This window comes from Pseudophryne corroboree, chromosome 10, assembly GCF_028390025.1.
Source record: "Pseudophryne corroboree isolate aPseCor3 chromosome 10, aPseCor3.hap2, whole genome shotgun sequence".
NCBI classification, from domain to species: Eukaryota; Metazoa; Chordata; class Amphibia; order Anura; family Myobatrachidae; genus Pseudophryne; species Pseudophryne corroboree.
In genome coordinates, this window is record NC_086453.1 from 258,165,508 (window position 1) to 258,190,080 (window position 24,573).

Below are 24,573 nucleotides of genomic sequence, written 5' to 3' on the forward strand. Positions count from 1 at the left end.
GTATAATTTCAGTGATCCTGCCATATAATTCCAGTGGTACTGGCGTATAAATTCAGTGATACTGCCGTATAAGTCTAGTGATCCTGCCGTATAATTCCAGTGATCTTGCCGTATAATTGCAGTGATCCTGCAGTATAAATCCAGTGATCCTGCTGTATAATTGCAGTGGTCCTGCAGTATAATTCCAGTGGTACTGGTGTATAAATCCAGTCCAGTGGTACTGCCGTATATGTCCAGTGGTACTGCCGTATTTGTCCAGTGGTACTGCCGTATAAGTGCAGTGGTACTGCCGTATAAATGCAGTGATCCTGCCGTATAGTTCCAGTGATCCTGCCGTTATAATTCCAGTGATACTGGCGTATAAGTCCAGTCCAGTGATACTGCTGTATATGTCCAGTGGTACTACTGTATAAGTTCAGTGGTACTGTTGTATAAATCCAGTGATCCTGCCGTATAATTTCAGTGGTACTGGCGTATAAATCCAATCCAGTGATACTGCTGTATATGTCCAGTGGTATTGCCATATAAATCCAGTGGTACTGCCATATAATTCCGGTGGTCCTGCCATATAATTCCAGTGGTACTGGCGTATAAATCCACTGATCCTGCCATATTATTCTAGTGATCCTGGCGTATAATTGCAGTGATCCTGCCGTATAATTGCAGTGATCCTGTTGTATATTTCCAGTGATTCTGCCGTATAATTCCAGTGGTACTGGCGTATACAGTAAGTCCAGTCCAGTGATGCTGCCATATATGTCCAGTGGTACTGCCGTATAAGTTCAGTGGTACTGCCGTATAATTCCAGTGGTACTGGCGTATAAATCCAGTGGTCCTGCCATATATTTCCAGTTATCCTGCCGTATAATTCCAGTGATCCTGCCGTATAGGTTCAGTGATCCTGCCGTATAAGTCCAGTGATCCTGCCATATAAGTCCAGTGATCCTGCTGTATAATTCCAGTGGTACTGCCGTATAAATCCAGTGGTACGGCCGTATAATTCCAGTGGTATGGCCATATAATTTCAGTGGTACGGCCGTATAATTCCAGTGCTACGGCCGTATAAATCCATTGGTACTGCCGTATAATTCCAGTGATCCTGCTGTATAATTCCGTATAAGTCCAGCCAAGTGGTGCTGCCATATAAGTTCAGTGGTGCTGTCCTGTGCTGTATATTATTTACTCCAAATAAAGGGGTTATTAATATTTAATCCAAATAATTTTCACAGGGTTTGCCCTGTGTGGTGTAGATGTACCCTCTCCTGTAGCGCATATTGGCCCTCATTCCGAGTTGTTCGCTAGCTGCTTTTAGCAGCCGTGCAAACGCTAAGCCGCCACCCTCTGGGAGTGTATCTTAGCTTAGCAGAAGTACGAACGAAAGGATCGCACAGCGGCTACAATAAAATTTTGTGCAGCTTCAGAGTAGCTCCAGACCTACTCCTAGCTTGCGATGACTTCAGACTATTTAGTTCCTGTTTTGACGTCACGAACACGCCCTGCGTTCAGCCAGCCACGCCTGCGTTTTCCCAGGCATGCCTGCGTTTGTATGTGTCATGCCTGCATTTTTTCACACACTACCCAAAAACGGGCAGTTACCTCCCAGAAACACCCACTTCCTGTCAATCACTCTGCGGCCAGCAGTGCGATTGAAAAGCGTCGCTAGACCTTGTGTGAAACTGCAACTGCCATTGTGAAAGTACATCACGCGTGCGCATTGCGCCGCATAAGCATGCGCAGAATTCCTGATTCAAGGGTGGTCAATCTGTTGAAATCAGAGCACTACATTTTGGCCACTGTGGTCGATCCTAGCTTTAAAACCTACGTTGGATCTCTCTTTCCGGCAGACACAAGTCTGCAAAGGTTCAAACACCTGCTGGTGAGAAAATTGTCAACTCAAGCGGAATATGACCCGTCAACCGCTCCTCCTTCACTTTCTCCCGCAACTGGGGCTGCGAGGAAAAGGATAAGATTTCCTAGCCCACCTGCTGGCGGTGATGCAGGGCAGTCAGGAGGCAGTGCTGACATCTAATCTGGACTGAAGGACCTGCCAACGATTACTGATATGTCTACTGTCACTGTATATGATTCTGTCACCATTGAAAGAATGGTGGAGGATTATATGAGTGACAGCATCCAAGTAGGCATGTCAGACAGTCCATACATATACTGGCAGGAAAAAGAGGCAATTTGGAGGCCCTTGCACAAACTGGCTTTATTTTACCTAAGTTGTCCCCCTCCGGTGTGTACTCCAAAAGAGTGTTTAGTGCAGCTGGTAACCTTGTCAGCGATCGGCGTAGGGGGTTACTTCCATAAGTTGATGTTCATCAAAATTAATGATAAATACCTCCGGGAAGACCTTTACCAGCAATTGCCTCCAGAAAGTACACAGGGACCTGTGATGGTGTATTCCAGTGGGGATGAATTAATACTCTGTGAGGAGGAGGATGTACACAGTGAAAGGGGTGAGGAATCGGAGGATGAGGTGGACATATTGCCTCTGTAGAGCCAGTTTGTGCGAGGAGAGATTTATTGCTTCTTTTTTGGTGGGGGCCCAAACCAACCAGTCATTTCAGACACAGTCGTGTGGCAGACCCTGTCGCTGAAATGATGGGTTTGTTAAAGTGTGCATGTCCTGTTTATACAAATAAGGGTGGGTGGGAGGGCCCAAGGACAATTCCATCTTGCACCTCTTTTTCTTCTTTGCATCATGTGCTGTTTGGGGCCTAGTTTTTTAAGTGCCATCCTGTCTGCCACTGCAGTGCCACTCCTAGATGGGCCAGGTGTTTGTGCCACACACTTGTGTCGCTTAGCTTAGTCATACAGCTACCTCATTGCACCTCTTTTACTTCTTTGCATGATGTGCTGTTTGGGGCCTAGTTTTTTAAGTGCCATCCTGTCTGCCACTGCAGTGCCACTCCTAGATGGGCCAGGTGTTTGTGCTGCACAATTGTGTCGCTTAGCTTAGTCATACAGCCACCTTGTTGCAACCCTTTGGCCTTAAAACAATATTGTGAGGTGTCAGGTGTTCAGAATAGACTGGAACTGAGTAGAAATGAATGTTATTGAGGTTAATGATACCGTAGGATCAAAATTACCCCCAAATTGTGTGATTTTAGCTGTTTTTATGTTTTTTTCAAAAGTCATCCAGATCCAAAACCAAACACGAAAGGGTTGTTTTGGCAAAACCAATCCAAAACCAAAACGCAAGCAGGGTTTTAGAACCAAAACACAAAACACAAAACACCCGCCGCACATCTCTAATAATAACCCTTTTATTTGGAGTTAGTATAATAATATAATATAATATATATAATAATATGCAGCACAGGGTGAGCGTACCACTAAACCACACACACAGGGCAAACCCTTTAAAAATTATTTGGATAATAATAACCTTTTTATTTGGAGTTATTATAATAATAAGCAGCACAGGCGAGTGTGCCCCTCCACCACACAGGGCAAACCATGTAAAAATTATTTGGCTAATAATAATAACCCTTCTATATGGAGTTATTATAATATGCAGCACAGGTGAGCGTACCTCTGAACCACACACACAGGGCAAACCCTGTAAAAATTATTTGGATAATAATAATAACCTTTTTTTGGGAGTTATTATAACAATATGCAGCACAGGCGAGCGTACCACTACACCACACAGGGCAAACCCTGTAAAAATTATTTGAATTAACTGTTAATAACCCCTTTATGTGGAGTAAGTTATTTCCCTGTTGTTTTTTGTAATATACAGCACAAGACAGCACCACTGGACTTATGGCAGCACAGGACACCACCATTGGAGTGACTGGACTGATGCAGCACAAGACACCACCACTGGACTGATGCAGCACAAGACACCACCACTGGAATGATACAAATGTGCAGGTCGCCACCCCACGCGCCACGCCACTTTCCCGCACAGACACTGAGGAGACGTTAAAAGAAGAAAAATAGTGTATTGCACTAGATGTATTAATTAATAAATAAATATCAGGTGTCTGCTTTGACTTCACACAAACAGTAAGGGAACTTGCTTGTATAAAACATAAATTTAATATGATAAAATAAAATTTATACAACCACACTATAATTCTCTATTCACAATTATTTAGATCATATATATCCACCACCTTGACAGAGAACACACTGATCGCAATATTATACTGAGCTGAAATAGCAACACTGTGTCATAAAGTCTTTAAACAGACCCGCCAGGACTGTTAGTAAAGTGCTACATTAGTGCAACAATAGCCGGTGCCTGAAGTGAAGTGTTTAACAAGGTTTCTCCTCTCCTACTGCTACTGGCGTCCCAGTGCAGAGGATTAAGCTGTGATGATAATTACCTGAACCTGCGGGAAATGTCCGTTGTTACAGCAAAGTTCGCGGAGAGCGTCCTTGTAGTATACAGAAATAAGCACTGCCGCTGATGTATGTAATACAGATCTCCTCACTGTACTGGCGGACAGATATGGCACTCGGCTACCGCTCAGATAAGGACCGCTGGCTGGAGTGCTCAAGCAGGTACACTCGGTCAGGTAGTTCTATCGGTGTTACCGTCAATGGGTGGAGCTAGAAGAGATCCACCCATTGACGGTGGAAATCACATATTAACCTCTTAAAAATCTATATAGAGCCTCTTATACAACACACAATAAGGTTCTGAACATTTAAAGTAACCAACTGACTGCCCAAAATTACAATGGCTTTAAGAATAATACCACACAAAATTGATAGCAGTAATCAGTAAGACTCAAACATCCTTTCGCTGTTATTTTGTATATGTATATACAGGAGGGTATTTTGGGGGTCATTCCAACCTCATCATAGCTGTGCTAAATTTAGCAAAGCTACAATCACTTACACTGACATGTGGGGGGACGCCCAGCACAGGGCTAGTCCGCCCCGCATGTCAGGCCGCTCCCCCCACCCCCCACAAGTACAAAAGCATCACACAGCGGCGATGCTTTTGTACTTGAAGAGTAACTCCCGGCCAGCGCAGCTCCTGCAGTTGGCCAGGAGTTACTCGTTGCTGCCCAGGGTCGCAGCGGTTGCGTGTGACGTCACACATCTGGGTCGCAGCGGCTGCGTGAGATGTCTGAGTTTGCCGGACCGTGCCAACAAAGCGGCGGAAAAACGCTGCCGTGCTGCCCCCTCCCGCATAGCGACCACCTCTGCCTGATTGACAGCCATGCGCCGGCGCACTGCGGCGCCAGTGCATGCGCAGTTCTGACCTGATCGCTGTGCTGCGATAAACTGCAGCAAGCAATCAGGTCAGAATGACACTCTAAGAGAGGAGGGGGCCCATGTGCAGTCTCCATCCGGTGCCCCTCCTCTCTAAACTGCAGCATATTAGTATGCACTAGTAGACTCAGGCATTGTGACAGAGCCTACTGCGCGTGTGTAGGTCTCCAGGAAAATGGCACAGCGGCCATTATACAAGTGATTTCCCTACTGCACATGTGCAAAATGCCAGAAAAATGGCCACCGCTTTATTTTTCCTGGTGAATTTGCAGCGCTGCTGATGTGGCACACTGGAGAGGTAAGTATTGAAGAAATGGATGCAGCATGTGCAGTGTGGGCCCCCCTGTACCAAGGGGCCCGTGCGCACAGCACAAACTGCACCCATTATAGATACACCACTGTGTATAATGCTGAAATGATTTAGTAGCACATATACTGTATCCATGCACATGCCTATTTAGTGCAGAAATCCTAATTGAATATCAGGGAGAAAATGTAATAGGGTCCGAGGTGCTGAAGGTGCAGGACTTTGGGGCGAGAATGCCCATATTTTTAAAGCAGCAATCATATACAAGGCAATTCCACCTGTGATTGGGGCTTTAAAAATATGGGCATTCTTGCCCGAAGTTCCGCACTACTGGCAACTCAGACCCTATTACATTTACCCCCATGAGTTATTCCAGTAAGCTGCAGTACCAAGTGGTATTATCTTTGTTAGACAAAATAAGTTTAAGTAATGATCAACTGAGTGAAGACACTGAGCATACCTGTTCCCTTCAAGCTCGCATACACATTTGATCATATGAGTCCAATCTAAAGCATCGGGATCCTTCCTCAACCATTTCTGAAGTTCAGCTCGGTTTTGTTCAAATAAATCAGAAAGGATTATGTTGTTAAAGACGTCACAAGCAGTAAGGACTTGGTAGATGGTCGGTCCAGATCCAAAATCAATCAAAGTGTCTCCTCTTACACCACCTTACAAAATATAATATACAGAGAACTGTTAGTAGATAGAAGCCATCGGTGGCCCTATATCTAAGGGAATTTCTAACTCCCACATTCTTCAGATAAGTATTTTATTTTATTTTAAGCATGAATCCAAAATGGTCTTATAACTAAAATCATTCATGGTAAAATATTGGGCTGGACTGTGATTAGGGAGCATAGCAATAAAAAGTAAGTACTGTAGCTGCACTTTAGAGTTACTTGCTTGTTTTTGCTTTGCTCTCTACTCAGAATCAGCCCAAGTAGGCATAAAACGTATAACTCTTGTACACCTATTACATATGGCAATATGCTTTGGGTCTAAACTCCCTATCATCTGACACCGTACCGTACGTGCCCCCTCTTACCAGTACCGGTAAAACCTCTTAAACATGACAATAAGGAAATAATGACAGACATGTACAGTATAAAGGGAAAAGGAAGGTCAACTTTATTTACATTTTAATCTATTTACAGTTTTGCTGTTCCTAACTAATCACTAACCAGGAACTAACTAAATGAGGAAGAATGAAAGAATAGATGAGGTAAGGTGGTGCAGAAAGAATGGCCCCACAAAGCAATATCCCCATCCGCATACTCACCCCGATCTACCTATGGGAAACCAGATCTCCACCCATTACCTCTCTCAAGGTATCCACCTCTCCCCACCCCAATGACACAACATGAGGCCCACCAAGACCTATGGTGCTCCTGACCACAGTAGGGTAGAATCAGTCTAAGTCATGTATTGGAGGGGAGAGCACCTCAAGTTCAGAAGCAGATGGTGATAGCAAACCGTTCTTTCCCACCACTAAAAAAGCTGACACCAGCTAACAGCAAACAAAATGGAAGAGGGGGATGGGGACGGCCCACTTTCAAGGCTTCTTTGACCAAGAAGGATAACTGTGCAGGCAGTAATAAAATTAATATAGAAAGAACGTGGGCGCTAGTTACAATAATATTATAATAGTACAATCCATTTTAGGATAATTGATTTTCTGGCAGCCCACAAATGGGGGATCTGGAGGTCCCCCAAAGATATATATACAGATAAAAAATAAAGTAATGTGGGCGAACTATAGAAAATACTTTAGTGGCAGCTTCTGGTTTTGTAAACACATTTTATTCACAAAATATACAGTAATTTAAAAAACTTTAAATTCTTCACAACACTGCTTAAGAACATCTATAGTAAGATTGGACACGTGTCCTATAGCTAAAAACTTGCTAGTTTAGCATAATATTGCTGGTTAGATAAACATAAATTGCATGCATGCACTGAGAATTAATAACCACTGGTTAGTATTGCGCTTTGAGCTCAAATATATTGTTAGTATGGCACGGCAGTTCTTATGCTACTAGAGCCTGTTTACACTTCACCAGTGTGGAGCCAGTCCTGTAGAATCCAGTTAGATATAAATGCGCATGTGTCCTCTAGACAAACAATGCCCACGTGTGTATTGGAGTCCCATGTGCATGAGATGTGGTCACTTACTCACTGACTAGTTTGAAGTGGCCGCACAGCGGTGGCGCCCTGATGTAGTATCCTGGGGCTCGGCTAGCGTGCGTCTGCCACAACCGCAGGATAGCCGGGCTGAAAGCAAGTCCGTAGCTGCAGGGGACGCTCAATCATCGCATTCCGCGACTTCCGGGGTCGGGGCTTCCGGCTTCCGGTTGCGTTCCACCTGCGTTCCAACAGAGTATGTGAGTCACCTGATGCATTTCTCCGCCTCTAAAGGGGGCGGTTTCATCAGAGGTATAGCTGGAAGGGCTTAGTATCTTTATTTATACCCACTGCAAGTGAATGATTGATTGCAGCCGTGGTGGGTTAATTGTCATCCATTAAGTGAACTAGCACCAGCAATTAGTATTGGAAAACCAGCAGATGTACAGTGTTAAGAATATTCATCTACTATGCAGTTTTAAAAACATTAAAAACAAAAAACGGGATACACATAAAGTGCAGCATTGAAATAAATTTATTGCATAAATATATTTCCCATATATGCAACCACTCTGAGGTGTCGACCCTAATTCTCTAGGCTATATATCTACAAATTGATCACTAGAAAAACATTATTAGTATTCTGTTCTTTATCAATAATGTTGGTATATAGATAAATTCCCTGACACACACATTATATATATATATATATATATATATATATACACACACACACACACACACACACACACACACACACACACACACACATATATATACATATATATATATATATATCCACAGAATGTCCTGCACTCTCATCAGTACATAAAGGTAAGTATGCGGGTGTTTCTACTGACCATATATGGCAACCAATATACCGCAACTACCACCGAAGTGGAAGGTGCACTCTCGCCAAAATCAGTCTCTGAGTCCAATTGTTGAATCAACTCGGTTTAATCAGGTTCAAAAGTGATGCCGTCAATCATCGACGTTTCAGTCCATATGTGGACCTTTATCAAGACAGGCACTTCAAAACATCTAAACAATAAACATTAAAAACAATTAAAATCAATGTAATATGAAAACAAACCAAATCACCTACACCATCACCACCAGTGCCTCCCAGGCCCTAATTACAGTCAAAGAATGGCTGGAGAATACAACTGGACAATATTAGACGTGCTTAAAGTGCATCAAGTGCCCATGCTCCAATAGTCAAGGGAAACCTCCACCTACACCTCATGCCTCAACGAGGTACAAATATACCTAACGGGTGAGATTACCTGGGCAAAACACCAATATCAGTATGACCTGATGTATGGTTCCTTTTAGATAGGACCCACTGTAATTAGAGTAAGACATGTGGCCTGTCAAACAACCAACCAGGAACAACTAAAGGTATATTAAAAAAACAACTAAGGAAGTATAAAACATGCAACCTAATGTAAGTCATACCTGGTGCAATATAAGACAACATTTAGCAGCTATTACTCAATCAGCTAGGGTCAGCATGTCATCTATAACCAAAAAGAAAAAAAGAACTTACAGACTATTCAAGGAACAAACACCACAGGTAGCAGCGGAGGTAGCATACTTACAGCTCAGGTGCCATGAGCCCAGGGACGGATTGGCCATTGCCTTTACCGGGGAATACCCCGGCGGGCCGATCGGGGTTCGGGGCCGCCTGTCATGAGTGGCACCGCCCCCCTCCACGTCACCTGCCAACTAGTGAGTGCCGCAGCCGCTGTCAGGAGAGCCAGCAGGCCCGCCCTCCACATCACATGCTTATTAGTGAGCCGGGCAGAGGCCGCTGTCAGGAGAGCCGGCCATACCCACTCCTCCCTGTCACCTGTGATAGAGCTGTCTAGGTAGCTCTGGTTGGTCCCTTTGATTATCATGTCACTTCTGGATACCAGGTCGTAATGTATTGCTGAGAAAACTCAAATAAGACACACACAGCCGCATGTCTCATAAGTAATCTGCTTTACTGTGGCTCAGTTTCGATATTTATACAGTATATTGGCAGTAAATGATTAACATAGTTATATAACTTCATATGCCTCTTGTCCTTCTGCTTATCTGGAGCTACATATAGATATTTTCCATCTCTGAAAGAGAGAGCAAGGTCCAATGCTCACTTACATACACAATGTTATATAACACAAGCTTTTATATTTTCCATATGTTCAAGCTAGTTTAATCAAATCTCTTTGTAATATTAAAATGAATTGAATTATTATAATTAAGAATGGTAGCTAAGCTTTTATCTCTATCAGTTTCCCTCCTATTTTATAATAATCAAACATTACAGGTTCATCTGGTATTACAATATGACATTACAGTTGAGCTACAAGGCATCACATAAACTCTACCTAAAAGAGACTAAGCAAACAGTCTAGCTATAATGGTGCTAAAGGCTATGTTCCCATAGGACGGTGCTTGTCACTCTATCCCACGGAAGGTAAAGAACCGTTCACATCATATCCATTAAGGTAGACTGCTCACGGCTCCTTCTTGCCAAGCTCTTCTGTAGTTTCTTCTTTGAGTTTACATTTTACAAATTTCTTTCAAGCTGAAAGGAAGGGAACAAAATAGCATCTTAAATTCAGATATATGCAATTTGCTAAAAAACATCACTATTTCAACAATCTCCTTTGCATGTTTGCATATTTCATCGTTCAAACTTAACTTGAGCAAAATTGCAGTGGAACCCAAGTTTCTCTTTCCTTAATTGACACAGAAGTGGGCGTGGTCAGAAACACTCGATATGGACCATCAAATCTGGGCTCAAGTGACTTTTTCACGTGTCTTTCCAGATACACCCAATCTCCTGGTTAAAGCTTGTGGGGATTCAGATCTGCTCCTGAATCTGGGAGATAAAAAAAACTAGAGAACACAGAGGTGTCAGTTTCTTCAGTAAGAACACTTTAACATATGCAGGGAAATCACCTTATTCATTCTGTAACTCTTGTGGATAATAACATCCTATCTTAGGTATGCTATCAAACAATATTTCATAAGGTGAATAACCTGGGGTTTTACTGATTATGGTTCTACTATTAACCAGTCCTAGAAATAAACACTTTAGCATCTCTTTCTGGTTTCTGTGACACACTCACTAATCTGATACTGTAACTTCTGGTACTCCTTATCTGCAAATATCTTCTGAACTTAATTTTCTATCTATTGATCTTGCTGTAGCTTTTGCCATTGGCCAATAACTGAAAAATGTCTGTAACTATCAATACATCTTTGGCAGTTAGTTATAGTCAATTTGCAGTCTGGAAAATAACTTTTGGGGATTGCTCCAAGGGTTGTCTTGACCTTCTGTCCTGGATTGGACATTTCCACATATCCAGCAGGCTTGTACCAACTTGGCTGCATCTGGATAAAATTCTGGAGCTATCCATCTTTTCTGTGACTAAGTTTCCCATCTGATAATTTCCCAGGTGTGTGAGTCCATGGCTGACTTAACACATACGGGGGTATAAGCTTCTGGGTAAGTATAACTTTTCTTCTAATTTCCATAAGCCAGTTTCTTCTTCTTGTCTGGCTCCTCTTCTCTGCCATGCTGCTTTTTCTTTAAGATCTGCTTGTTACTGAAATTTCTTCAAATCCTGTAGATCAGGCATTTGAGGCTTTGTTTCTTTCTGTTACTTCTGTATGTGTGGTGTAGATGGCTACCTTTACTGGTTGTTTCGTTGCTTTCTCTTTCCACAGGCTTCTGTCTCACTCTCTCCTGCTTGGTTCTGAAGTTCAATCAGCGTAGCATAATCAGGCATTTGGTCTGGCACTGGAATGGTTACTGTATAGGCTTGCCTTATCTGCTGGGGGCATTTTGCTGCCCTCTTTGCTTCAGCATCTTGCCAGATTGTTGCCTCTTGTTTCAGGAGTGTCATTTCTTCATGTGCCTGGATCTTCATTACTGCAACCTTTTCTGTGGCCCTTGCAGAGCTCTCAACTGGTGTCTGATCAGGAAAGCACATTGTATGTCTTCGCCACTTGCCTTCTTGAAGCCTCTGCTTTTCCATATCTGGCCCACAATCCTGTGCTGGGATGGTAGGGATCCTGAGTCCACAACTTCATGTTTACTGGTTACTGCGTATCCTGTATAAGGAATCCCATCCTCATAGTATCTTGAACCATCCACATAGAGATTGTGCTGTGCATCAGGAAGGGTTGTGGCTGTGACATGAGGTATTGGTTGAGTCTCTTGTTCCATCAGTGCCATGCAGTCATGGAAAAAAATTTTATTGTGAATATTTTCATCACTTTCTGCATTCCCATAGTTCATGTGGTCCTCATCATCCTGGTTATTCTGGGTACCATTGCTAGAGATATTATATGTCTCTCTTCTCCCTCCTTTTGAATCTAGAGATTCATACTCTGCTCCTTCTTCCTGCAATAGGGCTGGTAGTAGAGTTCCTGGGTTGAGGGTGGTACATCTCTTGATGGTGACATTTGTGGCACTTAGTAGAGCTACTTCATACTTGGTGAGTCTTGCAGCTGATAAGTGCTTGGTTCTGGCTTGCTGTAGTATTTCAGTCACCGCATGTGGTACCTGAATGATCAGTTCATGATTAAGCACAATGTTTATGCATTTCTGTTTGAGAACTGCTGTTGCTGCAACTGCTCTGATGCAGGTGGGTGCTCCTTGGATAATGTTGTCCAGTTTGCTTGAAAGATAAGCCACTGGGCGTTGCTTGCTTCCATGCAGTTGCGTGATGACTCCAAGTGCATGGCCTTTCTCCTCATGGCAATAAAGAGTAAATGGTTTGGTGTAGTCTGGCAGACCCAATGCTGGTGGAGATGCTATGGCAGCCTTGAGTTTCCAAACTGCTTCTTCAACTTGCTCTGTGGTGTAGATTGAAGCCTCTTTCTTTGTGCTGTCATACAAAACTTGCATGTAGATAAACTTCAATTGCTGCTTCAATGCTAGGCTTCATGATAGCTGGAATATTGCTGGTATGCTTGATTCCTTGTGGGGTATACTGAATAGTAGCTTGCATGATGTTAAGGATATCAGCTTCCAACAAATTCACTCTTTGAAGAGGGAGGGGCTGTCCTCCCAGTCCTGTCCCATCGACATAGTGGCTGGTTAAGAGTTCTTCTGGGACGTCAGTTTTCTTAAGTACAGTGACTGCTGCTCCAGTGTCCAAAAGGCATTCTAGGGTGTTTCCTGTAGGTAGAGTAAGCATAACAGTACCTTTTTATGGGGTCAGTGTAGGTGTCACTTGAGTAGGTGGACCCCGTAGCAGGATTCAGTCATTCCTGTTGTACCGTGAAGTTTGGGACAGAGTCCTTATATTTCAGCCATGTCTGGTATTTTCTGCTTTTCTTCTTCTGATGACCTGAAACCTTGCACCAAAAACATTTACCAGTCATGTCTTCACCCTGCACATTTCTTGTGGTGTAGGGCCTGGAGTTATTTACACCTTTACCTTGATTTTGGACCTTATTTGTCTTGGTGTTAGACTGGGCAGCCTGCACTACATGTATAGTAACAGCTGGTGCTTTGGAAGTTCTCTTATCTCTCCTTTCTTTCTCGTTATCTTGAATCCCTTCTAGGACTTCTACTAGTGAGGTAATGTTCATCAAATTTGCTTCTGGTCGGACTGCATACAACTGCTGCCTGTATTCAGGTCTAAGTCCATTAAGGAACCTGGTCTTAAACAGTCTGGCGTTGTTAGAGTATTCCCTTATGCTGAGGTTTTATTGTACCAGATCAGGTTCAGCTGGTGCAGTGTCTCTGATTTGCTTACATCTGACTTGTACTCTATACAACAGTTGTAAGCCTGAAGCCATAGTATAGCGGTTGGCTTCAAGGGGAGCATTCTCAATTTTCCCTCTATCACCATCTGCCTCCTGAGGAGCTATGGCAAGAAGCATATTATATTCACCTATTCCTATGGAAGCTCTAAGAATCTGTTCTAAATCAACCCAACACGGTCTATACACAAGATACACTTGTTTAATCTTTTTCTCAAATTCTGCTGGGCTTTTTCTGATATCTGGTAAGTCATTTACAGTACGCATAACCTCTGAAGCGAGCCAGGGTATGTATTGTTCCTGCTCCACATATGCTGTAATATGACCTTCAGCCCCAGGTAACCTGTCAGTTGTATGTCTGTGATTAGGGTGGCTATTAACTCTGATAGGCAGTACGTGGTATCTATCACCGGGTACTGCTTTTGGGTTTTTATCAGGACTATTATTGAAATCCCACAATCTTTTTAGCATCCACGGAACTTGTGATTGTACATTTCCCCTTTCTTTAACATGTTGTGATTCACATGGCCCTGAGTTTGGGTCTACCCAGTTACCACAAAACTGACATTTTTCACTGCCCTCCGGGACACATCTCTCGCAAACAGGACACTTTCTTTCAGGGTACTGGTTTACATCTCTAAGGCCCACTGTACCTTCTGGGTTCCCTACAGAACTTAAAGCATTTAAATAATGTTTTTCAGGTGTATTTTGTTCTGCTTGCATTGGTATTAGTGAGGGATATAAAGCTCCTGTAACAGCAGGTATCATTTGTTCTGCTTGTACTGGTACTACTGAGGGAGCTGACCCCCCTGCTACACCTTCAGTGGGTATACCACTGTTAACGGTATTATGTATTATTGGAGCATAGGGTGGTGGCATTACAACAGACAGATAATCTTCTCTTCTAATTGCTTTTTCATCTTCAACTTCTTGTGAAACAGTTTGCCATATATTTACAGTGTCCAGATAACCCTTTCTCTGTAACCAGTGACTATCTGTGACTTGAAATCTTTTCCAAGCTTGTGGGTCTAATATTCCGTCTTTTGGAAAATTGGCCCTTTTAAGAATGGCATCAATGTGTTTGATGCTTTTCTTCCCTTCTTTCATCACAACAATCTGTATAGGTGAACGCGTTTCCATCCTGCTCCCTTTCCCTCCCATTGGGGTAATTAAGTCCTATGGGTGTGGCCGGATCCACTTGCGGCGAAGAGGGATATGTCTAGTTGTGTGAGAAGTTAACTATGTATCACTGGCTTAGGTTTTGTCTGGACACACACTTTTCCTTTTTTTTTCCTGTTTCTTCTGAAGATTAATTTAACTTGTCTGACTGTAATATATCACATTTACAATACATGCAATTTAAAACACCATATTCAGTTTTCTAACTTTCCTGAAAATTTGTTAGACACACTGCTGGTATATAAAAAAAGAGAGAAAAAATGATCAGTAGGTTAATCAGCTAAGCATAAAGGATATGGTTCATTTCTATGCACTGATAACATTTGAGCATTTAAATGACATCCCACAATAATCACAATTCTGTAAAAAACACCTTTCTCATGCTGAGATGCTTATCTATGTTGCAAAAAACACTGGGTAAATCCTGCATAATAATTAACCTTAGTACACCTCTGTACCGCACACAATTGCAAACTAGGTACGCCTTTGTATTCTATTCCAATTGTTCTGTGGGCGCATGCGCTAATAAGACATAGACACAGACTCAGTCATTTAGCAACATTGGACTTTTACAACATGTAACAATGATTGTTTATCCATGGTGCAGGCGAGGTTTAGTTGTGTCTCATATGACCACCCAGGGGCTTCCATTGACAGGTGACAGGACAAGCCTACGGTTGCGCGTGCCAAGGGCCGTCTTTGATGACCTTATGGACCAACCTCCTTTATACACTTTACACCGTTTCTTGTTATCTTAAAACAGACAGTTTACATGACACAGACAAGACAGTAAGCTGTTCATTTGTGGCGTCAACTGTTGGTCAGCATACCACAAAAATGGCTGACCCAACTTTCATACACATAGAACATACAAACATATGACAACACTGCAATATGCCTTACGCCTTATGCCTTAGCTTTATACTGTAGCTGCAACAAGCAATAATTTTAGCTGCGCAAGCAATACACCTGTATCTGCCTTAGATTACAATAAGCAATACTTTTTTAGCTGCGCAATATAACATAAATTCAAGTAATCTAGGCTGTGTGACACGATAATCGGGTTCTTTATAATGACAGTTCAAGGAAAAACATAAATGCACATTGTCTCTATAATGGACTTAGAATTAAACTCAAGAAGTCTGATTTTGAGCAAAATAGGGCTGCAGTCCCATCGTTTTACTCACCCAATGTGAAATCAGAGTCCCTGAGAACAATTCGCCTCCAACACAGAAACTCTCATTAGATGCCTTTCCTTGTGTTAGTCATCCCGGACGAGCCCCCATTAAATGATAGAGCTGTCTAGGTAGCTCTGGTTGGTCCCTTTGATTATCATGTCACTTCTGGATACCAGGTCGTAATGTATTGCTGAGAAAACTCAAATAAGACACACACAGCCGCATGTCTCATAAGTAATCTGCTTTACCTGCTTACTGGTGACCGCTGCGGCCAGCGGCCTCTATCTAGAGAGTCGGGTCCACCGTGTTACAGGCGCAGCTGCTCCTCCAAGACTCCTGGTCACAGGATCTGTACTGCGGGGAGGATCACCCGGGGGAGGCTTCCTGGCTGCTGCATCCGCGCTGCTCTGGCGGTAAGTCCCGTCATGTGGGTGCGTGACTGTGAGAGGCCTCCTGCCCCCCTTGCCAGCACCAGTGTGCCCCATATCCTCCCTGCCAGCACCAGTGTGCCCCATATCCTCCCTGCCAGCACCAGTGTGCCCCATATCCTCCCTGCCAGCACCAGTGTGCCCCATATCCTCCCTGCCAGTGTGACCCCCTTACTCCCCCTGCCAGTGCCAGCTTGCCCCCCCCTATCTCCCCCTGACAGCATTGGAGTGTCCGCATCTCCCCTCCTGTCACCAGCATTGTGCCCCCTCATCCCTCCCCCTGGCCAACAGTGTGCCCCCTCATCCCTCCCCCTGGCCAACAGTTTGCCCCCTCATCCCTCCCCCTGGCCAGCAGTTTGCCCCCTCACCCCCCCCCCGGCCAACAGTGTGCCCCCTCATCCCCCCCTGGCCAACAATGTGCCCCCTCATCCCACCCCCCTGGCCAGCAGTGTGCCCCCTCATCCCCTCCCTCTGGCCAGCAGTGTGCCCCCTCATCCCTCCCCCCGGCATCAGTGTGCCCCCTCATCCCTCCCCCTGGCCAGCAGTGTGCCCCCTCATCCCTCCCCCTTGCCAGCAGTGTGCCCCCTCATCCCTCCCCCTGGCCAGCAGTGTGCCCCCTCATCTCTCCCCCTGGCCAACAGTGTGCCCCCTCATCCCTCCCTCCGGCAGCAGTGTGCCCCCTCATCCCTCCCCCTGGCCAACAGTGTGCCCTCTCATCCCTCCCCCTGACCAGCAGTGTGCCACCTTAATTTCCCCCCCCCCGGCATCAGTGTGCCCCCTCATCTCTCCCCATGGCATCAGTGTGCCCTCTCATCCCTCCCCCCGGCATCAGTGTGCCCCCTCATCCCTCCCCCCGGCAGCAGTGTGCCCCCTCATCCCTCCCCCTGGCCAGCAGTGTGCCCCCTCATCCCTCCCCCTGGCCAGAAGTGTGCTCCCTCATCTCTCCCCCTGGCCAACAGTGTGCCCCCTCATCCCTCCCCCAGGCCAGCAGTTTGCCCCCTCATCTCTGCCCCTGGCCAACAGTGTGCTCCCTCAATTCCCCCCCCCCCCGGCATCAGTGTGCCCCCTCATCTCTCCCCCTGGCATCAGTGTGCCCCCTCATCCCTCCCCCCGGCATCAGTGTGCCCCCTCATCCCTCCCCCCGGCAGCAGTGTGCCCCCTCATCCCTCCCCCCTACAGCAGTGTGCCCCCTCATCCCTCCCCCTGGCCAGCAGTGTGCCCCCTCATCCTTCCCCCCAGCATCAGTGTGCCCCCTCATCCCTCCCGCCGGCATCAGTGTGCCCCCTCATCCCTCCCCCCCGGCAGCAGTGTGCCCCCTTATCCCTCCCCCCGGCAGCAGTGTGCCCCCTTATCCTTCCCCCTGGCCCTGGGTGGTTGACACCCTTTACCTGGCTGGTTGGCACCCATTCCCTTTCTGCCCCAGGTGGATGGTTCTAGTCTGTCTTTGTTCTGCTATAGACCAAATCACATCGAGCTTAGTACTGCATATAGCAGGTATTTATGTGTGTAATGACGCTGACTACATATTTTTTGGGGGGGTTGTTTAATGTATGTCTATGTGCTCTACCTGGTGCAATGTGTATAACGTGCTCTACCTGGTGCAATGTGTATAACGTGCTCTACCTGGTGCAATGTGTGTAACGTGCTCTATCTGGTGCAATGTGTGTAACGTGCTCTACCTGGTGCAATGTGTATAACGTGCTCTACCTGGTGCAATGTGTATAACGTGCTCTACCTGGTGCAATGTGTATAACGTGCTCTACCTGGTGCAATGTGTGTAACGTGCTTTACCTGGTGCAATGTGTATAACGTGCTCTACCTGGTGCAATGTGTATAACGTGCTTTACCTGGCGCAAAGTGTGTAACGTGCTCTACCTGGTGCAATGTGTATAACGTGCTTTACCTGGCGCAAAGTGTATAACGTGCTCTACCTGGTGCAATGTGTATAATGTGCTTTACCTGGTGCAATGTGTATAACGTGCTCTACCTGGTGCTATGTGTATAACGTGCTTTACCTTGCGCAAAGTATATAACGTGCTCTACCTGGTGCTATGTGTATAACGTGCTTTACCTGGCGCAAAGTGTATAACGTGCTCTACCTGGTGCAATGTGTATAACGTGCTTTACCTGGCGCAAAGTGTATAACGTGCTCTACCTGGTGCTATGTGTATAACGTGCTATACCTGGCGCAAAGTGTATAACGTGCTCTACCTGGTGCAATGTGTATAACGTGCTTTACCTGGCGCAAAGTGTATAACGTGCTCTACCTGGTGCTATGTGTATAACGTGCTTTACCTGGCGCAAAGTGTATAACGTGCTCTACCTTCTGCAATGTGTATAACGTGCTTTACCTGGCGCAAAGTGTATAACGTGCTCTACCTGGTGCAATGTGTATAATGTTCTGTACAAGGTGCAATGTGTATAATGTGCTTTACAAGGTGCAATGTGTATAATGTGCTCTGCCCGGCACAAAGTGTATAACATGTATATACCTGGCGCAGTGTGTATAGGAGGTTCTACCTGGTGCAATGTGTATAAGTGGCACTACTGTGTGGTGTAATGTTAATTGGCACTATTATGTGGTGACGCCCCTTCCCCACAAAGCCACTCCCCTAAATTTTTGCTGCGCGCCTTGGGCGCGCACTGTCCCTTCTTTTGGGTATAGCAGGAGGGGCACCAATTCTGTTTCTGCCAAAGGGCACCAAAATGTCTAGTTACAGCTCTGGTGCAGGGTGTCCTGTATACTACACAGCCCAGCAGCACTGTCACCCCCCCCCCCCTACCCTTTGCAACACTTTTGGACTGTTCAAATCAACTCTGTGTTTTTATATTTGAATAATTAACTCTGTGTTTTTTTATTGGAATCATTAATAAGATTAATAATAACCTTCATTCCGATGGGACCCAGAATAGGACAGGTAGGACCCCAATTTTTAAAAGTGAGGGGTCCCTGGGACCCACTTTAGTTTCGGCTCAGCGTGATCACTGGGTTATGAGGTGTAATATTAATTTGAAGTATTAATCCCGCCTACTTTGGTATTGGCTCCGCCTACAGTTGATTTGGTGCCACCCACATTAGGCCACTTTTAGAAATTTTTCCAGGGCCACTTTTGTTTCCCAATCCGCCCCTGCATGAGCCTAATGGTAGCTGCATGCTGCATAGAGCCAAAGATAGGCTATTTAGGGCACTCAAACAGGAAGTGCCTATTAAAACTACAAAAGTTAATACACACTGCTATAAAGGAAACAAACAGGCCTGATCAATAACCCTGCATACTAGAATAAGTAGTGCAGTGGCCGAATCAATTATGGGACACAAGGAACACCATAAATGTATAAAACACTTTCAATTACATTTAAACTGGACGCGCGCCGGGGACGCGACTTCTGCGTTCCACCAACCGGAAGTTGATGCGTTCCACTAACCGGATGTAACGCGGCCCGGCGCCGCCGAGCGGAAAAGCCGCTGAGAATACACAAACCCCAGAAACGGGGTATAGACAAGTAGGGCAATCAGGCAACTGTTCAAGGGTCAAGTGAGGTGGAGCCTATGGTATCCTGACTGTAATCAGAATCTCGATCATTACAAAGTCCCGCCCCACCGGAAGTGACATCAGGGCTCAGCAGGCTCTCGAGGGGTCAATAAAGCTGTCAATCACAGAAAAAGTCTCAGTGTAAAAACACTGACCCTATAATGTTATATGGGTGAATAATGTGTGGGCAGATTAAATGCCTGGGGGGCATGGCGACCAATAACCTCACCAACCTCGTATCAAATACATCTTAATCCATCAAACCAATAGAGAGATATATCAAATTAAAGGAAAATACACATTGGGTAAAGGTTCAAATATTGTTAAACATAAAAATAAAATTGGTCGTTGTATGGTGAGATGATTAGTCAAACGGCCCCCTCATGATCTGTCAAGGACCTGGGATGACTACGGGAATGAAAAACAACAAACATAAAAAATAATAATAACATAAAACACTTATCTAAACAATAAGTGCACATCATTAATAGTAAACGAATAAGTGAGGAACATCAGAAGGAATTCAAAGTGTACGTAGACATCTTGGATAGTATATGATTACGTATTCGTACTGATGCGCCATACACTTAATCAAGTCAAAAGGTAACAAATGGGACAATCCAAAGTAACACCTACAAAAAAATGTTGAGTGGATTAGCCTCATTGAGGCCTCTTGGAGCTACCGTATTAAGTTTATGAATCCAGAAACTTTCCCTATGTTTTAGAGTTAGTGTTCGGTCCCCACCACATTGGGGGGAGGGAAACCAATAAATAAGTTGACATTTGAGGGTTGCTACTTGGTGTCTAGCAGACACGAAGTGTCGTGCCACTGGTTTATCAGAGGTGCCTGAAAGCAGGGCCGTGTGGATGGACGAACGGTGGTTAGCCATTCGATCACGGAAGGGGTGTGTCGTCAGTCCGACTTAACAAAGCCCACAAGGGCATTTTAGGAGGTAAATGACATAATCCAGTCGACAATGGAGATGATACTTGATGGAGATCTTTTTCCCTGTATGGGGATGGTAGAGAACGGGGCCAATTATCATCGATCTACACATGGTGCATCCCCCACAAGAGAAACAGCCCGGCTTGGCCTGCATAAGATGGATATTAGACTTATTTTGTTCAGGGAAAGTAGTCGGCCTCATCAATAACTGTTTTAAATTAGCACCCCGCCTATAGGCCACCATTGGTGCAGGAGCCCTAGCAAAGGGCAAATGATTGTCCACTGTAACCAGCGACTACCAAAATCATACAGTATATCGCTGGCTACTAGGGAGTAGCACCAATGAACGTCAAAAGAGGCCATATGTAGGCAGAAAGCTCAACCTTTTTCTCATGACTTAGTCTCCTCCGCCTCTACTTCCGATACTGACTACTATGAGGGTACGAGTGATTCTACTCGTTTTTTAGAGCGACGAGGCGAGACGCCCTCCAATCGTTCCAGAGTGTTAAGAAGCGGCACTGACCGCACCCGAGGAGAGGGGGGTACCGGGAGAAGAGGGAGGAGGAGATGACAGTAAACAATGTTTTCAATCTATCAAGCAATGAGTTAAATGAAGCTGAAACCAAACTTCTGGCCTGGGGTTTATCGTTTGTCCCCACCTGTAGAACTAATTCGTTCAAAAGGTCTATTGACCAATATAAATTTGGGCGTTCTCTTCGCCTACGAGAATATTTTGCCAATAAATCCACCGATAAAGTAAAGTCAGACTTCAGGCCCAAATCCACATTTGATCCCCCATCCTCTAACCCTAGCATCAAAACATTCTTACGGCTGGTACAACGGGATTCGGAAATCCCGCCTCCTAAAAAAATGTTCGATAATCTTTCTTCTGCTGAAAGGACAGCTATACAAACACTTAGAGATTCATCTAACATAGTGATCCGCCCTGCAGATAAGGGCAGCGCTATTGTTGTCCAAAACTGGACTGACTATGATGCAGAAATTAATCGACAACTAGCAGATGTTATGATTTATCGCAAGTTGAACGTCAATCCTATGCCCAAGATGAAATCTAAAATTGATCAGTGTTTGAAGCTAGGTTATGAGCAGGGATACATCTGTGAGGATTTATTTAAATATCTTACTATAGACTCACCCAGGTGTCCCATTTTGTACACACTACCTAAGATTCATAAAACGCTTGTATGCCCTCCAGGCAGACCTATTATCGCTGCAGAAGCTTCTCTTTTGCAGCTCATTGCCATTTTTGTTGATAGTATTTTACAGCCTTTAGTTTCCAAAACCGAGAGCTATCTTAGGGACACTGGGGACTTTTTTCCCATCTCCAGAATTTTGACAAGCTTAGTGATCACACTTTGTTGGTCACGATGGATGTGTGTTCTTTATACATGGTTATACCCCACCAGCAGGGTTTAGAGGTAATACGGACCTTTCTTTCTAACTTTCCCTGTAAAGAGTACCCTACCGAGTTTGTGTTGGAATTGACCTCATTGGTCCTGACTTGCAATCACTTCATGTATAAAAACGACTACTTTTTACAAATCGCTGGAACGGCGATGGGGTCAAATTTGGCCCCGTCGTACGCAAACCTTTTCATGGCCCATTATGAGAACACTCATCTGTTGCCGAGATATGGGCATCATATACCTTTTTTTAAAAGGTTTATTGATGAAATTTTTTTGCTCTGGGAAGGTTCTGAACTTGAATTCACTAACATGGTGAGTCAACTTAATTCAAAAGATAGTCCTATAAAATTCACGTACTCAGTGTCAGCTACGACCATTAACTTCCTGGACGTCAATATTATCAAAAATGGGAATCGTCTTGATACCACCATGTTCCGTAAACCCACGGACCGCAATTTGACCCTACATGCGAATAGTCATCACCCTCCTGCACTAAAAGAGGGTTTACCAATATCACAATATCTCCGAGCAATGAGGATCAATTCCACCTCTACACTCAAAGACCTACAATGTGCTGAAATAACCACCCGCTATTTGGAACGAGGGTATTCCAGAGCGGTACTCACAAGGTGTCTAAGGAAAGCGAATAATATTTTTAATGGGCAACAGGTTAAAAGCACGGTTAGTGAGAATCGTATGATCTTTTCCACCCAATTCGACAGTACTTCAAATGTCACCAGAAAAGCATTACGGAGACATTGGCCCATAATAGCATCTGACAATCATTTGCCCTTTGCTAGGGCTCCAGCACCAATGGTGGCCTATAGGCGGGGTGCTAATTTAAAACAGTTATTGATGAGGCCGACTACTTTCCCTGAACAAAATAAGTCTAATATCCATCTTATGCAGGCCAAGCCGGGCCGTTTTCTCTTGTGGGGGATGCACCACGTGTAGATCGATGATAATTGGCCCTGTTCTCTACCATCCCCATACAGGGAAAAAGATCTCCATCAAGTATAATCTCCATTGTCGACTGGATTATGTGATTTACCTCCTAAAATGCCATTGTGGGCTTTGTTACGTCGGACTGACGACACGCCCCTTCCGTGATCGAATGGCTAACCACCGTTCGTCCATCCACACGGCCCTGCTTTCAAGCAACTCTGATAAACCAGTGGCACGACACCAAGTAGCAACCCTCAAATGTCAACTTATTGATTGGGTCCCCCCCCCCTCCAATGTGGTGGGGACCGAATACTAACTCTAAAACATAGGGAAAGTTTCTGGATTCATAAACTTAATACGGTAGCTCCGAGAGGCCTCAATGAGGCTAATCCACTCAACATTTTTTTGTAGGTGTTACTTTGGATTGTCCTATTTGTTACCTTTCGACTTGATTAAGTGTATGGCGCATCAGTACGAATAAGTAATCATATACTATCCAAGATGTCTACGTACACTGTGAATTCCTTCTGATGTTCCTCACTTATTCGTTTACTATTAATGATGTGCACTTATTGTTTAAATAAGTGTTTTATGTTATTATTATTTTTTATGTTTGTTGTTTTTCATTCCCGTAGCCATCCCAGGTCCTTGACAGATCATGAGGGGGCCGTTTGACTAATCATCTCACCATACAACGACCAATTTTATTTTTATGTTTAACAATATTTGAACCTTTACCCAATGTGTATTTTCCTTTAATTTGATATATTTCTCTGTTGGTTTGATGGATTAAGATGTATTTGATACGAGGTTGGTGAGATTATTGGTCGCCATGCCCCCCAGGTATTTAATCTGCCCACACATTATTCACCCATATAACATTATAGGATCAGTGTTTTTACACTGAGACTTTTTCTGTGATTGACAGCTTTATTGACCCCTCGAGAGCCTGCTGAGCCCTGATGTCACTTCCGGCGGGGCGGGACTTTGTAATGATCGAGATTCAGATTACAGTCAGGATACCATAGGCTCCACCTCACTTGACCCTTGAACTGTTGCCAGATTGCCCTACTTGTCTATACCCCGTTTCTGGGGTTTGTGTATTCTCAGCGGCTTTTCCGCTCGGCGGCACCGGGCCGCGTTACTTCCGGTTAGTGGAACGCATCAACTTCCGGTTGGTGGAACGCGGAAGTCGCGTCCCCGTCGCGTGTCCAGTTTAAATGTAATTGAAAGTGTTTTATACATTTATGGTGTTCTTTGTGTCCCATAATTGATTCGGCCACTGCACTACTTATTCTAGTATGCAGGGTTATTGATCAGGCCTGTTGGTTTCCTTTATAGCAGTGTGTATTAACTTTTGTAGTTTTAATAGGCACTTCCTGTTTGAGTACCCTAAATAGCCTAGCTTTGGCTCTATGCAGCATGCAGCTACCATTAGGCTCATGGCACCTGAGCTGTAAGTATGCTTCCTCCGCTGCTACTTGTGGTGTTTGTTT

The 24,573-nt window shown here is 44.6% G+C and overlaps 1 protein-coding gene across 3 annotated transcripts in view; it reads right to left on the reverse strand.

Annotated features, from left to right (window-relative positions):
- Nucleotides 1-24,573, reverse strand: part of LOC134966458 (indolethylamine N-methyltransferase-like) — a 250,349-nt gene that overhangs the window by 66,639 nt on the left and 159,137 nt on the right. For all 3 annotated transcript variants that reach the window (XM_063943214.1, XM_063943213.1, XM_063943215.1), the window contains exon 3: nt 6,009-6,216. In XM_063943214.1, coding sequence (XP_063799284.1) covers nt 6,009-6,216 — 208 coding nt within the window. The remainder of the gene's footprint in view (nt 1-6,008; nt 6,217-24,573) is intronic.